Source organism: Alligator mississippiensis, chromosome 1 (genome assembly GCF_030867095.1).
Source record: "Alligator mississippiensis isolate rAllMis1 chromosome 1, rAllMis1, whole genome shotgun sequence".
Taxonomy (NCBI): domain Eukaryota; kingdom Metazoa; phylum Chordata; order Crocodylia; family Alligatoridae; genus Alligator; species Alligator mississippiensis.
In genome coordinates, this window is record NC_081824.1 from 329374406 (window position 1) to 329394364 (window position 19959).

A 19959-nucleotide genomic window follows, 5' to 3' on the forward strand; every position below is an offset into this window, starting at 1 on the left:
CTGCAGCAGCCGTCAGTGGGACATCAGGGCACTCACAGCCCACTGCTGGCAGGGCCGCCCAGTGGCACACAGCACCACCTGACATCCAGGGCCTCCATATGGTGAACAAAGCTGGCCCCAGCCCACTAGCACACGCCTTCAGCCAACACCAGGCCAGCTCTTGCTGCTACCCGGGGCTGCCAGCACTGCACGCAGGATATGAGCACCATTGGGCTGGACTGGCTCCTGCCTCCATGAAGTTGGCCTGACCCAATGGTGCATGTTTCCTATGTGCAGTGCTAGGGATGGCAGCAGGAGCTGGCCTGGTTCTGCCCAAAGTCATATACCAGCAGGCTGGGCTGGCTATGTGCACCCGGCACGATGGCACATGGTTTCTGCATGCAGTGCCTTGGAGGGCAGCAGAAGCCGGCCCAGTCCTGCCCAAAGTCACATACCATCAGGTGGGGCTGACTTCATGCACCACATAAAGTCCCAGGGTCTCAGGCACTACCATGCACCATGGGGGGTTCTGCTAACAGCAGACCATGAGCACACCAACAGCCCACTGATGCTGCTGCAGGGGAGGGAAGGCTGTGTGCTGTGCAGGGGGGTGCGCAAGGGACCCACCACTCCTACACAACCCTCCTCACCCCCACACAGTCCCCCCACACCCCCCAAACTACCCCCACAAATCCCTCACACACACCCACAAGCCCCACACTTGCAAACCTCCCCACAATCCACCCACAAATCCCACCCCCTCCACAAACTTCCCCCACAAACCTCACCCCCACAAATTCTACACCCACCCCTACACCACCCACAAACCCTCCCAACCCCCCGTAACAAACCATCGGTCCTAGAACATGCAGCCCCAGCCTGCAGGGGCTCCTGTTCCCAGGAACTACTGAGGGTGGGGGGATGATTGTCTGGGGGCGGGGTGTAGTTGGCAGCAGGGGCGTGTGTGTGTGTGAGACAAATAGAGGCTGGGGATGGGGGAGCACTCCAGGTAGGAGCAGCTGCCAGAGCCAGGCCTAGAGCTCCCCCGTACTGCTAAAGCAGCCTGTACAGGGGGTTGGCTGGCTTGGAAGTGAAGGGGCTTGCCCAGGCTAGTCCCTGAGTCTCAGTCAAGGGCTTCCAAGGAACGGTATGAGGATCTCTGAGGCCTGGGCACAGGCACAGGGAGCAGAACAGTAAGGGCTGGCACTGCTCAAAACCACAAAACAGCTGGTAGGACAACTGCAGCTGGACTCATGTCCTGGTGCTGGGACAGAACTGCTGCCAGGAAAAAGGTAGTGAGGGGCAGGCAGGGGCTGCTAGTGAGGGGCACTAGAGGGGCTGTGGGCTGGGAGTGAGGGGAAAGGGGCAGGGCACTTGCATCCTGTGCTGCTCTATGTCCGACATCCTGGTGAGCAAAGGGGGCAAGGGCAGATCTGATTCTTCTATAAAAAAAAAAAAAAAAAAATCAAATGCCAAAGTGTATAGATATTTAGAATTCATTTTATTATGATGATAGAGACATCGGTGAGCTTCCAAATTGCTTTATAATTGTAAATATGTCAATAACACATCAGCCAACTAATCTCTGTCTATATAGTGGCATTTCATTTTAATCATGGACGAACACAGATTTGGGGTATTTAAATGACAACATTTGGGGCATTTATCAGAGAATTTGCCGTTCTTAAACAGGGAACACTAGGATCCCTGTTGGTGAGGCAAGTGGTGAAATCTGGACAGAGGAGCCTGCTCAGGGCCAGCACCAGGGATCCAGCTGGAGGGCAGACAATGTGGCTGATCTCCTGGCCATTTGGGGCCAAGAGGACAAACTTCAACCGTTCAAAGTGGACCACCTCAATGAGCACATTTTCCAGGCAATAGGTGCCCAGATGGCAGAGTAAGGGCACTAGAAGACATGACAGCAGTGCCTCCCAAAGGCCAACTGTGCAGCCATGGCCCACTGACAGCTGGCCCAGAGGTGCAGAAGGCTCTGCTGCAGTGACTATCCCATAGCCCAGGTGGCCATGCCATCCCCATCTGGGTCTGGCAGGCACGCAACCATAGGGCCTCAGGTCCAAGGGAGTGGATGCTGTCGCAGATGGCAGTAGGTCACAGCCAGGCAGCAGCCCCCACTGCCAGAGTGCTGCAGTGGGTAACAGGTGCAGGGGCCACTCTAGGTTAGGACTGCTTCGGCAGTCCATCTGGCACAAGGGACTAGTGTCCCTAGGTACCAAGTGGCTGGGCCTCAGAAGCTCCTGAGGGCAAGTAACCCTGAGCTGCTTTCCAGCTTTGTATACTGCTGGGCCCAGCACAATTGCTGGCCCCAGCTTCTAGATCCCCCTGGCTGAAGATCCAGGAGGAGGTGGGCAGGGTCAATTTGCCCCACACCAAAGTGTATGTTCTAGTAACTCGTTGCACCAAAGCACATGGCACAGGCATTCCCTAGGAACAAGTATCAGTGGTGCAAGGTCCACGCTCATGTGGACACAACCTTGGAGTCTGTTCATTAACTTCATCGAGATAGATTGGGGCACCTGCATCTGAAACAGAACTGATCAGAAATCTGATTTATTTCTTCTGTTAGACAATACCAGCTCATTAAATCTGAAATGATTTGTTTGAAATACCTTGGGCTCAACAAGCTTTCACTATGGCCAGGTATAGACATTACACTTTATCAGTATAAGTAATCAGAAACCAGCCTATACCTCTAACAGCCAGAAGTTTGGCATACAAATTTAGTCTATACCTGTAACATAACAAAAGTTAAGCACACACAGACTAGTTTCAAACTGGTGGGATGCAGTCTAATATTTGCTCCCCCACAACCAAAATGCAAATGTGTTGTTCTGTTTGCTAATGAGCTATATCACTATACTACATTATCTATGAACCCAGGTCAAATTTTCCCAGTAGTATGGGCTAGGTGAACAACACAGAGGAGGAGATAAGAACTATAGTTGCAGAGTCTCTTTTTTCCCTTTGGCTATTGAAGTATAATATATAAAGTAGAACAGCTCTGGCAGGAGGGATTAAGAGCCTTATTCTTCCAAGGCAGGTTCTAGCCTCTTGGTAAGGGCATGGACTTCCCCCTCCCAGGGTAGAGAAGAGGAGGATAGGGTAGAGGAGGCTGGGGCCAGTACCTGGACTGGCCCCAGCAGCTTTACCTGGGGTCCTGGGAACCTCCTGGGGCTCCAGCAGTGGTGATCTGGGTGTGCAGAGAAGTAAAAAGTTAGTTATTTGCAGAGCCCTGGTTTTTTGGGTCTCCCCCCCCCCCCCACACACACACACCCTCTCCAAATGGGCTCTGCACACTATGGGCTGTGGACAGTGCCTGTTTGAAGGAATTGCTGTGTAATTTTCTGGCAAGTTTTAATATGGCAAAGTGTGCATCGTGTATACATTTGTGCACTGTTTAATGCTGTTCATCCTACAGTCCTACTGCACTGGTCTGTAGGGTACTTCTTGGGTCCTAATGCACTTGGGAAAAGTTAAACCAAGGATTTGATTCTTTGCCACTTTGCTCCTTCTGTGGTAATTAGTTACTAATCCATCACAGTCATTCTTATATAACAGGTAATCTACACCTAAACTGAATTTGTCTTGCAGAGGTGTAAATGACCACATAAAATGCAAGTGTTGAAATGAAAGCAATCTGAATTAATCTGAACCAATACCCACCTTCCCCCGCCATCATTTTAAAAAAGGATTAAAAATCAGGACTAAAGTCTCAGTTGATTTAACTTGGTACAGTTCTACTGAAGTCAAAGGAAACACACGAATTCCTATCAGCTATAGCTCAGCTTCTAGATCCAAAATTGGCATTAGTTTACAAATCAAGACAGACCTCAGCTTCTGTAAAATATTTTGTGAGGCATGTGGTAGACTTGCTAGCTGCAAAATAAATAAAACTTACCAACATTAAGGATAGATACTAATTTTGAGGAACTAATTAGAACAGTGCTGTTCAGTTTTTTAGTGGCTGATGCCCACATGCCCCACCAATTACATGCTGTGGAGGCCTTCAAGACCTCATGGACACCCCAGTTGCACAGGCTATATGGATTCCCTTGGCCCTCACGGGCTGTGCCAGGGGCAGGGATAAGAAGTGGAAGTTGGGAGGGTAGGAGGAGCCCAGAAACCCAGTAGTAACAGCAGCAGTTGGGGAGGGGGGTAGTAGCAACTGGGTGGGGGCTTGTGGGCTGCAAATTAATGCCTCAGAGGCCAAGAGTTGAACAGACCTGGGCTACAGAACTGAATTTAGATTCATAAGGCACTGGCTTCACTAAAAGCACAAATGACGTCTTAAAAACTATGGGGGAAATTGTATTATAAAGCAAAAGGAGAAAATACAAAATCCTGTGGGTGAAAACTGACAACTGACTGTGTTTCAGATTCTTGTTCTGTTAAATAATGATGTCAACCATTTAGGTACAGCCTAAAACAAAGCAGTGAGCTGAATAATGAATGTACGCAATCTTAAAATTGTAGGAAAATCAACTGTGGGTGTTACTTAATTTTTCAAACAGATGCATATTTATGGGAATGATAACATGTACTAAATGCATAACTTCCAGATGGAGCAACTGTGTGTGTATTAATTTTAGCAGTCATAAGATTTGTTTCATTCATATATTTTTAGGATCATTATGTGCTAACAGTGTCCAATTTGAGGCCATCGATGCTTTACCGATTAGAAGTGCAGGTACTGACAACAGGTGGGGAGGGACCAGCTACAATAAAATCGTTCCGAACGCCTGACTTGCCACCATTTTCATCCCATAGTAAGTACCGTAAGCTTACAGTAGTGTGCTTGATATGTGCAGTGAAAAATATTGAAAACATTTTCTACCACTCTAATTGAGTTTTTAGCACCCTTGCCCTCTCTTCAGTGCCTACACCTAAATAGATTGTTCTGGGTTTAATGATTATATTGAATCCAGTGATACTCCTTGTGCTTAAAATGAGATGTACTGTTAGAAACTCAGTAGTTTTTAAACTCCAGTCCTCCATGCAGCAGCAATGAAGGGATCAAATTAAGCCTTTTCATTTGTTCAGTTTCTGTAGTCTAGTATTTGCCAGGTTTTTGACCAGTCTGTGTGGCATATGCCTATGATGCCTATAATTCCCAGGGACTTGATACATCCAGAACTGCTATGTTCTGATTTTACATGAGATTGGGTACAGGAAGTCCAATAGCCATAGGCTTTGGAGGAACCACTAGATCCTCCAAAAATTTTGTTGTATATTTACTGCATAATTATCATTGTATTCTTTCATTTCATATAAAGGTAAGTGAACTCAGAATTTTAGAGCAGGGGTCTTGCAGGCTAGATAAGTAGTGTGGGGCTCCCCATAGGCTAGAGCTGGAGCTTGAAGCTGGTTCGCAGGTCACTTGGAATGGCTGGAAATTTGATAGTGGCAATATTAATTGCAGCAACCACTGCTCATTCCACTGGCAAATTTCCTGCCCCAGATGACGTGGCTCCACATTCTGGATCTGGCCCCATGGGCCAAATGACACAGCTGTTCAGGCTGGATCCATGCTTCAGTGCATTCAGAGCTTGAATGATGATGATTCTTCTTATAACCTCTTTTTGCATCCAATCTATCATTGGTTCCCATAATCTCTAATGCTTCCTTCTCATCCTAAAGGAGATATTGCAATATTGTGCCTTGGGAGAGATGTAACAATGGTTTAAAAATCAGAGTCACAATCAGTGAATCAAGAGACAGTGAGAAACATTCTGGTACAAAATCTAATAATCTATTACACAGATATTGGCTCTGTTAAAAAACAGACAAATCCCCTTTACTGGTAGCAGAGTAGGGATGTGAAATCCTAAATGTTTAAACACTTAAATGGTAGGTATAGTTATACTAGTAATGCATTACCAGTTAACAACATTTAGTGCATGGCGCAGTCTGGTGGGAAGGGAAGTGGCCTGGTGCCTCAGGTACAGGAAGGCAGTAGGGCAGGCAGGAGGGGAGGGAGGAAGGAGGAGGAGAAGAGGGAATGGGAGAGGGAGAAGGGATTAGTACCTGTAGGCTGTGAGGTTAAAGAGGAAAACAGTGGGAGGCCTAATGATTTGTCAGTTAAGCAATTAGAAACAGGTTTGAAGGGAGATAAGAGGGTTTCTTAAAGTTTAAACCCAACCCCTGCTTGCAGTGCCTGCTGTCTCCCTCCCAGTGCATTTGCGGCTCCAGCAGCTGGGAAAGTACCTCACTTGCTCCTTCTCGTGGGCTGTATTGTCTATCGAGGCTTTCCATCTTCACTACCCCCACCCCCTCATCAAAGGTTTCAGAGAGCAGCAGCTGTGTCCAACAGGTCTTTGTGCAGCCCCTGGTTCCCCATGTTGCTCTGGGCAATGTGGCTGTGGGCCCTCCCCCATAGTGGGTTGTGGCAGGGTGGCCACCGGGCCAGGGTTCTCTACCCGCGGCTGGGACTAAGTATGTATTATCAGTTAACCATTTAACTGATATAAATAGAAGAGGTTAAGCGGATAATTTTAAAAACCATATTTACATCCCTGTAACAGAGATCAGTAGGAACATGCTGTGTATCAGCTTTCATTACTCAGTACATCCATCTTGCTCTCTCAGGAAAGTAATAAATGCAGGAAGGCCACTTAAATGTTCTGGTAGTATTGTCTCAGGTGTTGTTGTGGTTGTTATGGACTACAATAGTAAAGAAACCAAAATCTTATATTGCAATCAGTGTACTGCTTTGTGTGCAAACAAAGATATAAGGATAAGGAACAGTGAGATAAAAAGATGATCCAGGAGAAATGGAAAAAAATATAATAATTGAGGGAATATAGGAATTAAGAACTCTAAAAGAATCAGTGTATTTGGATACAGAACCTCTCACCTGTAGATTGCTATCTGAAATCCAGGCCAAACTGGAAGTGATCAAAAACCTGTACTAGCCAGGCTTTAAAGCAACTGATATGCAGAGCTTGGTGATATCTATTTCCATGTGTACAGATCCCACACTCAGACATACACATTCCATAACAATTAGCATTAACTGGCATCTCAGCACCTCATAAACTGAAAGGAAATATTAACTATCTTCTAACTTTTTGGGCATGGCGTCACAGACCAGCTGGGCACTGTGAGTATATCAAGTTTATCACAGGCCAACTGGGCTGTTTGATTCAGTTTCGGATCGAGGAGGCAAAGTTGGGAGTGAAGCAAAGGCAAATTTATTATAGCTTACACACATACAACAGGTAACAGAAAGATAAATGCAATAAGCAGATAATGCAGTATTAAAGAGCTAATAGTAAATAATAATAACATAATTACAACAGATAGATCAATTCTATTGCAGGCCAACTGTGGGGGTATTAGCCACTGGGCTGTTCAAAACACCAGATAGACAGACATGGGTTGGCAACTTACTGATAGTCCTTCATTGCCAGGTACGTGTCAAGTGATTCCAGCGAAGTCAGGCATCCCCAATCGACACTGTCAGAGGGTTACCGGGGAAGATCCCTTGATCAGGATCCGATCCTCACTCACATCAGGAGTCTGGGGTCTGGGCATGGAACAGAAATGACCATTCTGTTCCCTCCTTCCTGCTGGTTACCTGATGCACGTGCTTTTTATACCTAGTCTTATGCTAATATGTTGGCCTCAGAGCCACTCACAATGTTGCCCTATAGCTGTTACCCTATGGAATTGAAAGGTGTTAAAAATTATCATAAAACGTTACTACCCAGACTCGGGTTTATCAAATAAGCAAATTACAATGAAGCACCTTTAGGTTTGAAATTGACATTGCCCCGCCTACACCCCAACCCCTTTTAGGTTTCATTTGAATATGCTTTCTTGGGATATGCTTTCCTAAAATGTGTTGGGTGTGCCAAGCAGTTAAATCCAGTTTTTATCATCAAGGCTGAACCCTGAGCAAAAAATCGTTGGTGTCTCCTAATCTTACAGCTACAGCTTCGCCTATGGGGCCCAGTCAGTTCCATGAACAGTTAATTTGTCATTTTGGTTAAACTTATGACAGACAAGTTACATTTGCAGTTTACAAACTTACAAGCCTATATTAACTAATATTACCTGTTTAGGCAAAATACCAAATGCCTCCAAGAAGCACATATTTATTGCTTATTAATCCCTCTAGTTCTGGCTGTCATAGCATGGTCCCTATAATACTTAACTGAAAAATAATACTAGGGCAGGATAAAAATTTGGCACTGCATTTTTGTTCAATAACTCTTAAGTCTTAAGTCCCCTGCCCCCCAGGGGTGCTGTGCTGCAGGCTATGGCATCATGCTTGCAGCTAGGTAAAACTGCCATGCACTCACTTTGCATTATCAGGTAGGACCTGGGAGGCTGTAGCCTCCCACTCCTCTTAGAAACAGAGGGTGCATCTACTGTTTTAATGTGCAGTAGCCTATTTTACTGCATTTTAAAGCACTGCATTAAAAAAGTGCTATTAGTCTACTGTGCAGTAAAATGGGCTACTGTGCATTAAGCATCACCTAAAAAGTGTGTGACAGATCCTTCCTACATTAGGCTGATCAGAGTCCTGAGTAGGGGGTATGCATATGTCGCAGCTCTTCCCAGTCTGGCTGTGCAGCATGCACATGGGACAATTTTATATGGAGGCAGCAACAACTGGTTAAGAAGCACTAAATTAAGTTGAGGTGCTGCCACATTCAAAAAAGTGGTGTAAAAAAAGCCCCAGCCCTGAAAAGGTTAAGAAACAGTGCCTTAGCGGGTGGCAGAGAAGCCAGGGAGAAGCATGTATACTTCCTTTGCAAAGCAATGATGTGAGGATTCCTCTTAAACCATCCAAATATGTACATGTCATGTGTCCTCTTACACCGTTTCTGTTCCTTTTACACCTGTCCTGCCTCCCTGGGAATATTGAGCCAGTGCTCCTTCTAAGTGATGCATCCAGAATCCTGATAATGAGCCATGCTCAGAAGAGAAAGATGAAATCTAGTAACTAACTGGTGCCTCAGAAGCAGAGATCCTGGTTTTCTCTGATTAAAAAAAATCCCCTATTTTCGGGTTAAAAAAAGTAACCCAAAATCCATTTTTCCGTGATCAAAATGAAACACCACTAATACATAGATAGATATAGTTGTGTTTCATTTTGATCATGGAAAAATGGGGATTTTGGGTTACTTTTTTTAAGCTGAAAATTGGGGGGGCGGGGAGGGGAGGATTATCAGAGAAAACCAGGATCTCTGCTCAGAAGCAATTAATTTAGGTGGGAATTTAATGTTGGGTTGGTAGTTAATGAGGAGAAGACAGTAGGCCAGGACCTACTCTATCTAGAATTCCATGTAGCTCCCAAGAGGTTCCATTCATTAAGGGAAGGCTGATTGATGTCACAGAATTCAAAGCTTCTGTTCCATATCTCCCATAGCAGAATACCACTAATTTCAGTCCTCTTCATTCAGGGGACTGTGTGACCCTACCCACTGCTAATCAAATGGGAAAAAAGAAAGAAGGAAACGAACAAAAAACCCTTTACCCAAAGGATCCAAAGATAAAAGATTCTGAATATTTTAGCAGTTCCCTGAGTTACTGGTTCCCATTAGTTCCCCCAACTCAGGAGTGGATACTCAATAGGATTATGTTTAGAGGTTCCTAAGAAAAGAAACACTTTACAAAGGTGCTAGAATTAGACATTGATACTATTGCCAGATGAAATTAGTCTACCACTAATTTTAAGTTGGTATACTAATATGAAGAGTGTGCCTACAAATCATTGCATGCTATTTTAGTTGATGTTGTAAATTATTGTTTGCAGATACAACCAAACACAAAATGATGTTTTTCATTAGACACAAATAACTACGTAAATTATCAGCAACGTGTAGCTCGAATCAGTGAGGTCGGGCTACAACAAAATGCCGTTTTCTAGGATTTTTTTTTTAAGTACTACTTAATCTTAAGAAAACTCCAAAAAAGGAAAAAGAATACTCTTTCATTCACCTGCTTGGGTCCCTTCACCCTTGAATCATCACACCGAATTCATCAAGACTGCAAATGCATTGCTGTTGGCACGGGTAGATTCCTCTGCAGCCAGGGTGGGCAATTACTTAGGCCAGAGGGAGTTTTGGTGAGCTGTTGTGGGCCAGGTCAGCACTCCCCTCACCTCCCTCATAATAGGTCATCAAATGCACAGGAACACTGGCCTGGCTGTGTGCTGGGGACTCAGGGCAGAGAAAAGGGTGTAGGGAGAAGGAGGGTCCCAGATAACCTCTGGCTCCCAGGCCCTTTCTCCCTACGGCCCCTCAAGTTCCTGGCATGTGGCCAGGGTGAACAGGAGTCACACCAGCTGCACCCACATAACCCAAAGCAGCATGCAGAAACACAGCATGGCACTACGTTAGTGGTGTTGGCATCCCTACCAGGCCCAGGCACACCAGGGCCCAGATAACCCATGGCTCCTGTTCTTCCCCTGTACCTCCTCCTCCACCAGTGGGGAAAACTTTACCTGAACTTCAACTCGCTGAAGGCTGGGCTGTCTGGTCTGCATATGGCAGCACAGTTGGAGCTGCATACAGACAGACTCACTGGGCAGAAACCTGACCAGGAGCTCATACCCTCTGCCTTGGAGCTTACACTGGGAAGTGAGACGGGCTGGGCTGGGCTGGGCTGGGCTGGGCTGGGGAGGAGAGTGTCTGCTGCTGCTGCAGCCAGCTACAGAACAGGAAGGGAGAAGGGTGAGAAGCACCTAAAGCCAGAGCAGCCACAGACTGGATACAGTTCTCTTTCAGAAGAGCAGCTGCAGGCTGTATTTTGTGCACCCCCACTTTACATTTTTTTTAAATCAGGTTTTCAAAACTATTCATACCTTATAGCCTCTTCAGCCTCTTCATATCATTTACATACCAAGTTAAATATGTTGAATAATACTTCTCTATTCATTGTTTAGGGCCTCATCTAAAGCAACACCATCCACATCACTACAGGCCGCCTCCTGAAAAATACTAGACTTTTACAGATGATTTAACAAACAACTGAGAAAGAAACTGAGTTCACAGAAGAAGACCAGAAGAATACACATCTGTATAGCAATGAATCCATTTTTTTTCCATAAGAAGTTCCCATCTTATATGATCTGTAGCTATTTTTACATAGTTTAGGTATGAAGAATTGTATATGTACCAATGGCAGGGTGAAATATACATGAAAATATCACCAATATTCTGCTAACAGAAGATTGCATTCCATTCAGCACATCTGGGAAATCAAATGTGTTCATGGTAATATATATTTTTTCGCTCCCTATATTTAAAGTAGATTTTACTAATCTTAAGGAATAATGTTTGAGACATTTTCTTATGTGCATATTTATATACATGTATATGTATACTCACGCACATGCGCACACACACACACCTTTGAACACCTGGGTGCTAGATTCTCAGCTAATGTGAATCACCATTGCTCATTTGAATTCAATGAAACTATGCCAGTTTATACGAGGTAAGCCCCTACTATATTTCTTCAATATAATTTGATATGAAAAATTATCTATATTTACTGGGAATAAATGCAAACTATATAAGCAGCAATAATAGACATTTCCAATCAGCCAGCACTGAAGTCTTCTCTTACCCTAGTAAATGCAAGCAAATATAGAGATTGTAGTAGCTGATGTATTTTAATAATCAAATATCAATATGTTAAAATATGATACCGTGAAGCTGGCTAGCAAAATCTGGTAACACTGACCACTGAGATATTTTAAAAGCTCAGGTGGTAGTTTACTGCCGCTGACTTCCCATAGGACCTGGAAAAATGTTTGTTGCAAATCAAAATTCCTCTCTCCCCACCATCACCCTCCTGTTTGGAGATTTGAAGGGAATATTGCATTTTCTGTGATTATAAATCAAACAGTTAACATTCACATTTTTGGAAACGGCAATTCTGAGGCATGTGTATTATGTGATTAGCAGGGATCCCGGTTTACTCTGATAAAAAACAATCCCCAATTTTCGAATTAAAAAAAGGAACCCAAAATCCACGTTTTTCTGTGACTAAAATGAAACGCAGATAGATATTGGTGTTTCATTTGAAATTAAATGAAATGTACACCATATATATTGGTGTCTCATATATATATAGGCACCAGGATCCCTGGTGATTAGGTGTACTGGTACAGCTTTTTTGACTTCTTGATGTGCATATCCACTCCCACCATGGATCTTTTTAATAGTAGGATGGCTGTATTGGCTGCATGGTATTCTGGTGATAGAAATACTAGTGACAGTGCACTAGTGTCTGGAAGTCATTGGTTAATAGCTTATTTGAATGCATTTTGCAAATGTAGGCATGAAGGTACCCTGTTTCTAACCATAAGGAAATGCAGATGGCCCTATTGTGCAATGTAAAAAGCCTAGAGTAATTTCCCACACAGAGAGAAAGCCGTCATTCATAAACAGCGATGAGTTGGACGTATAATCAAAAGCATGGAATTTGGTTTCTATACACTCTGTCCATACAATAGTTGTGAGATGCAGCATCTAATATCCAAAAAGTTGCTGTGTGTGCATTCCCTTCTAAAGATTCCATTATTCACTTTAGCTCTTCCAATAAAGTTAATACATCTCCGATTTTCTTTAGCAAAAATAACCCTCTGTATGGAATCCTCCAAAAATCTCTCCAGCAAAGAAATAAGCATAACAAAAATGAAATGAGAACAACAAACAAAACAACCAAACAAAATGGAAAGAAAATCATATTCAACTGCAGATAAAGGTTTGGTACTTCATCTGTTTTCTGAGGAACTTAGGGGAATTCAGATATTAATGGCAAATGATTTTCTGCTCATCATGACAAGTATATTTTGATGGAAACCAAATAAAAAGACAACACATCTACATCTGAAATTGCAAGAGCATGGCTGTGCTTAATATAGCAGCACATTTGGAGAAGTTATTCCTATACAGTACATCTGCATAGAAATGCTTTCCAAACTGATGCTATCAAGGTCAAACAGCTCCTTGATAATTTCAAACTAGTTTGCTCATTTAAGGTTTCTAACTTTTAATTAAGTTTAGGAAAATAAGAAATGTAACTCAGAGACATGAAGTCAACCCTTCCATTCTCTTTCTACTTTTCTTGGTATCTTTTTGATAAATGTACTCAAGGAGCAAGAACTTTGCCAAACTGTTTCTTGGGCTATGAGGCTTTAGCCTTGATAAGTTATTCCTCAAGGTATAAAGGGCTATTCATGCTTTTCAGCCAAAAAAAGGAGATAGACAAAACTCACCTTATGAGTTGGTGTTACTGTTACAAAATGTAAAAAGGTTTAATGCCATTCTAGCAAGCGCTGCAGATAGCTTCAAGTGGCTGAAGGGCAATATTCCAAAGGACTTGCTTTGCACAGAAACATAATCATGCAGCCCAAATATAGCTAGGTGCACATCAAGAAAAAAAATCAAGTCTATGCAATCTGAGGCAGACCAGCATGTTATACCACATTCACATTTGAATTACATGGGGTATAAATAAGGATAGAAAAGAGCTTTGGGGTGAATATATGCTCTAATGAATTTTAAAATGTGGCTAATGGAGTTAAGACCTAACTTCCCTTTGAAATTTAGGTGGATTGGATTGGATTGGATTGGATTGGGCTTCTCATTTTTAAGGCACCTGTAACAATATCAGCCTAACCCTTTCAGCCTGATTCTGCTCTCAGTTATACTAGAATAGATCTGGAGAAGCCATAGAGTTGATCCAATAAAAGACATCACTCCCAAAAACTCCTGTCTCTCATGTATTTCCTGGACCATCGTACTTAGAATAGCGGGCCAATATTACCAAAATGTTACCAAAATATAAAATAGCATTTTTTAAACTATATATACTACTCTCCTATGATATCGTCATAGTTAGATAATAGTGTATAGTGTTAATATATAGTAAATTATTTATCATAGGACCAGTCCTCAGCTACTTGGGATATCAATGATAGTTTTGAAACAAATTTTGCTTGAATAAGGACAGAATATTTATAACCCTTTATAGCTTGGAGATACAGGCAGACGAAGAGAGAATGGAATGAGAAGATCATGCTTTATAAATCTGTTCCTTAATTAGCCGTTTAACTCATCTTTTAGCTACAGATATTTTCTGTGAACTAATGATGCTGGAATCAGTTTTTAAAAAATCAGTCAAGGCAATACCACATGGGTACTGGGTCATATCTTATTTATTCTTAACACCAGTAATTGTCTTATTTTTTAACTTAGCAATACCAATTTGACAACTTTCAGTACCTAATTCCTCAAGCCTCATTTACAAAATATTACAGCATATATTATAATTATCCTAATTCCCTAGTTTAATTCATGTTAACATTGTACTCAGCACTGGAGTTTAATTCACTACATGATTTGTATTTGACTGCTTTCCTCCAATTTTGTTGTGTAATTCAGGTCTAATATAGATATTGATGTGTGTTCTAGATATATTGTGTTTATACCTAGGTATTACTTACGTACAATTCTGGTGGACTTATCATTTGAATCCTAGATAAACATTTGTTTGTCTATTTTTTCCCTCATGACAAATTATAAGATTATGACATTTAGCTAACTTGTTTGTGCATTTGATTATTTTTCCTTAATATTAAAGACAATTTAAGAAAGAACATTTTGTTTTGGTACCCCAGCTGCCCTGCATTCCTCAACTACTTTTCCTCTTCTCATGCTAGGAACTGTATACGATTTTCAAAAAGCAGAACAACTAGGATATATTAAAATAAAGAGGAAAATGTAGGCTGTGCTAACACCTGCATCATGATACACTATGCACATCATGTGCAAATGTGGCACTTGGGGACAAGATATTTTTACAAATAAAGGGTCTGATCCTTGAGATGCTGAGTGCATTCAATTTGTCACATTCCGTGGCAGTGGAGAACATGATACATTAATTAAGAGGAGGCAACAGTGCTTTACAGGGTCATACAGAAAGTTAAAGAAATACTTGTTGGTCCCTGCTCCAATGTGAGTGGGAGTTGTCATTCAGTTTAGTAGGAACAGGATGAGGCCTGAATACTCAAGTCAACCTAATCTGCATTCCTTTCATATCCAAAATGTGTGATTGAATAGGGTCAGCATTTTGGTTATATAGGCCCTGATTGAGGAAAATATTTCTATTCTGGACAGAAACATCTTTGTGCTTAACTATCTTGACATGAATGGGACATAAGCACATGTTTAAAATGGAGCATGTGTTGTACTCCTCTCTTGAATAAGGATGCACTTAAACATCCTAAATCAGGGTCTTAAAGAGCACAGGATAAGGCCCAGACTGTTTTAAATTTCTTGTACAACACCATCTGAAAATTTATTTTTGTCCTGTGTATATGTAAAGTAGTTGTGACTTATTTATTAATTCTTTTTCTTACCCTACATGCCCTACAAGTTTATTCCTACACTTTTGATCAGTACTTGTAACACCAGTTACTATAAATAATATTATACAAACTTGTGCTTTGTAACCAAGAATAAGATGCTAATTAGCTGTTGCATGTAGTTGAAATAAAATCTTTATTAAAAAATGTAAATGAATACCTGCAGATGTTGATGATTATATATGGTTTTGCATGCCAAAACTCATTGTTCAGTTCTAGGCATGAAACATAATGGCTGTCTTACCTCTACTGAATATATTAGTATGGTACAATTCACAAAATTATTAACTTACATGTAAATTTTTCCTTTTTACTTAATTATATTGTAGTGTGAAATACTTATCTGTTACCCAAATTGGCTGTAGAAATTATGTTCCTATAATAATCATTTAAATTCAATATTTATTTATGTATGTAATACAGAAAGATTTTTTTGTCTCTGTCATGTTATTTAGAGAAATGCTCCTTGTAAAAACATTTTGTAAAAAATGTAATTGTAAATAGAGCTTGATATTCTGTTACTCGTTATTTACATGTTTAGAATTTGTACATACTGTTTAAGTAATAAACTATCCTTCTACATGTACATCCAGCTTCAGATCTTGCAGAAAGAATTTGTTTCTCTTAATTCCTAACTTTAGTCTCATCTTACATGTCAGCTTCATACTGCTTCTTGTTGCATCCTATTTTTATTAAAGAATTTCACCGCTTGACAATCAACACTCCTGAGTACCTTCATCATGTTTCAGATGATTTTTCATTGTGTGAGGTGACACCATTTTTATGAGAGTTTTATAATATTGGGTTTTTTAATTTTTGAAGTTTTCTTTAAAATCTTGTACTATGTTCAATGTTCACTTGAGTACTCTGTGTTTTGAAGCATTTATTTCTATAGTTATTTGGAAGAAAATTGGACTATAATTTTTTTCCCTGGATTCATGTAATAAAACATAGTAACACTGATCATTTATCTACAGTTTTTCCTCCCTTTCTTCAAATGGAAAGTGGGGAATAACATATTACCAATTATTAGACCATTGGCTTTCCATAAGTGAAATTAATAGAAACTCCCTAGATTAAATACAGTAAAGTCTCTATGTCAGTTGTTATTTCTCCAGGCTTTAAATAATATTATTTTAAGGAAACACATGTCTGGCTTGCTTTGATATCAGTGTTTGACCATTAGAAATCTTCAACATCTTGTCTGTGTGGAGTCTCATCTTCATATACAGCTTTATAAATGAACCAGGAAAGGTATTTCACCGAAGACCTGGGTCGATGTGTGTTCAGCACCATTGATTTAGTTACATATCTTTCCATTTGATTCATTTGAATTGCTATGTACGACTCTTTAAAATTCGTCTAACTGATCATTCAAGCAATCAGTTTTTAAAACGTAGGAATAATTTTCCCTACATTATGGATTGACTGCAAAAAGATCCATGGCTTTAAGGTTTGACTGTCCCACAGCTAAATTTTCGATCACAGTAAAATCCTATAAGAAAGCTCATGATATGTCAACAGTACACAGTTAGCTTTTGATACTTGGTGCTGTGATTTTCCAATACCACATAATTCAAAGCATGCATTCATCTTCTCTTCCTAACCCACTAATCAATTTTGTTCTCATTGAAGAGGTGATGGCTGCATATTCAATATTAATTGTTAGAAAGGGATTCAGATACCATGGGGTTGGGGGCCATGTAGTCCCTTGACAGAGGAAAGAGAAACAAACTCACTATATGCTCAATATCATTAATAAGATTTTTTTCTACAGCTTGGGGGCATGAACTACAAAATGGATGACAAATTAGAATCCAATCAACAACCCCAGAGTTCCACTGTCAGTAAAGATAAAAGTTTTATTACAGATGATCTTCAAAGCATAATCCTCCCATTGCTCTTTGTACAAGAAAGCAACATTTACTTATTTTTCCTTTTGCAGGTGTGTATTGTAATCATTTGGATAAATGCCACCACCCTGAGGAACCTTGAGCCAAAACATTGGCCTGTTTCCAATCAGTAAAAAATGTTACACTTGTAAAGAAAACACCATAGAGCATAGTTAAGGCTGAAACTTTAAAGTATGGTCAATGTCTAAGACTTCGGCTGACTTTTGGGGACATGGTTCAACACCAAATAGGACTGCTTGCTGAAAAATTCATTCTTTGGGCATGCTAGTAGCAGCCTGTGTTGAAAGAAAGAAAATCAAACATTTGGAAGTGCATTGGGAAATCTAATAGAAATGTATTTGGGAAGAGTATTTAACGAAACTCTCTATATTTTTAGCACCAACATTTTAATGAATTTATGCCTTAGCAATTCATTCCAATTCAATTACTCTCTTTTCAGCTCTTCAAAGCTTATGCTTTCTTCAAGGAGAATTTTTTCCCCTCTTTACATAAATTAAACTTTGGAATATCTGACAAAGCCATTTATCAAATTTCTGCCAATAATTCTTTGTATGATACTTGATATTCATGATGACTAGCCAGCCAGTATTCTCAGGCTGCTAACAGATATTTAAGGTGATGGGATCTGATCCATGGTCTCAACAGTTACACCTCCTGCCATGCCATACATGCATGGCAAGACATATTATTTTGGAATCGGGAATTAAATCCAATCACACCTTACTTGCCAGTGCAGGGGGAACCCTGTATTAGCATCCCACTCTTCCCTGAACCAACAAGTTGAAAGCCACATGCCAACAATCAGCTGATTTTCAGCTGGGTACTGGGACTGACTTGGGGTCTGGAATCAGCTCCAGTGCAGTCCCCAGCCCCTGCCAACAGTCAAAACCACAAGTGAGTAGCTAAAACTGGATTGTCAAAATCTGGATGGCATACACAGGTATTTTTATGCATGTTGCATCATAATCCCAAGATCTCCATATACTGGGATGAATAAAAACCATGTCTGCTTGGTAGTACACTTTACTTATCTTGGTGCACAGGGACACTGGCAAACTCATATGTGTGGGCCAGCTGGTCAGCACAGGTGGTTTTCATTCATTCTGGCTCACAGGGAACCCAGGATTGGGCTGATACAGTCTGATCCTGGGATCCCTGTATACCGTGATGAGTTAAGTGTGTTTTTTACTAGTCTTGGTGCTGAGCATTTGGACCCTTCCAAAATGGAGATTCATATGAATTTATACTTTTTAATGCTTTGGTTGGTGTGCAAGGTGGAATAGGATCATAGTGATTTAGATGCCTAAAAGCTGAGTAAAGAATGTTTAGAAACAGAGTAGGATTTGCACCATAAGATCACATTCTATCAACAGGTAAAAATCAAAATCTACTAAAGTTTAGAGTCATGAAGATGTAGGTCATATTGTCTGCTCTTGTGAATTACAGCTTCTTCCAAAAGTGGATAGCATGGCCTACAGCTTAGTTGAAATCACCGGTAAGGTACAAAAAAAGGACTTAGACACCTGGACTAGGTACAGACAGTCAAAAGCCTGAGGCTGAATCAATGTGGTTTAGACTAACCTGCAAAAACTGGAAAGATTAAACTGAGAAATAACTGGACACACATTGACCATTGATTCAGAAAATGTAGCCACATACCTGCAGTGGCCCAGGCCAGAAGCTGGGGGGCACTAGAGCATGGCTGTCTGGCACTCTCTCTTCCTGCTGCCCCTGAGGTTTCTGGGATTTGCAGTCCAGCATCACAAAATCACGACTCTGCACGGTTGCTCATCACTTCTTTCTGCTTCCAGATGTCTCTGGGATTTGTAGCCCACAGTCACAGCGAGCAGTAACTTTCAGTAAGTTTAGCAGGGCAGGGCAGCTCTGTACTTGGGGAAACTGGAATTTAATCCCCTCTCCCTGGCCCCAGACTCCAACTGAGGTTTGCCTTGGGGCAGGGGGGGGCAGTCCCTGCCCCTCTCTCTCTCTCTCTCTCTCTTTCTCTCTCTCTCTCTCTCTCTCTCTCCTCTCCCCCTGCCAACCCTTCTCTGCTGGAGCAGACAGCACAGTCCAGCCCAGGGCTGGAAAGCATGCTGGGATGCTGAGGGACTGATTTAACTTGAACCAGGAAGGGTTCTGGGACAGAAGTTGCATAAACCAGTTTGACCCAAATCAGTTAAGTCTGATACTAAATCCAACTGGGTTTAACTTAAGCGAGTTTCAGCCATTTTAAAACTGTTTTTTTTGTGCACTGAACTTATGTTCTGTCACAGGTTTAAACCAGTTTCTGATGAACAGGTTTTAACTTCTGTCCCTAGCCCTGAAGTAGGACTTAGGTGGACTTTAGATATCTAATCCAAGAAAGTGATCCAAAATACCAATCACCTAACTACCTAACTGCATATACCTTTGCCAGAAAAAAATATTTTTGTACCTAAAGTTCTCCTATTGTGCACGTCCAGAGAAGTCATCCCAATTAGCTGAATTTATTGTCACCTATTTCATGCCTAAAGCTGCTGGGAATGCAAAGTAGGCCACTTTAGCCCTAAATCATATAAAGTACCTACCCCCATTCCAGACTTGGCTCCAACCTGGTAAAAAGGGCGCTGTCCTGGGAGGTGGAAGTGAGCGTTTTTTCTTTCAGGCTAGACACTAATTACA

At 41.5% G+C, this 19959-nt stretch overlaps 1 protein-coding gene across 1 annotated transcript in view; it reads left to right on the forward strand.

Moving 5' to 3' along the window:
* The window catches only part of ANOS1 (anosmin 1), a 217530-nt gene extending 201425 nt beyond the window's left edge, over positions 1-16105 (forward strand). The window contains exons 13-14 of the mRNA XM_019494980.2: positions 4622-4763; positions 10892-16105. Coding sequence (XP_019350525.2) covers positions 4622-4763; positions 10892-10950 — 201 coding nt within the window. The 3' untranslated portion in view covers positions 10951-16105. The remainder of the gene's footprint in view (positions 1-4621; positions 4764-10891) is intronic.
* Positions 16106-19959: the final 3854 nt, after the last annotated feature.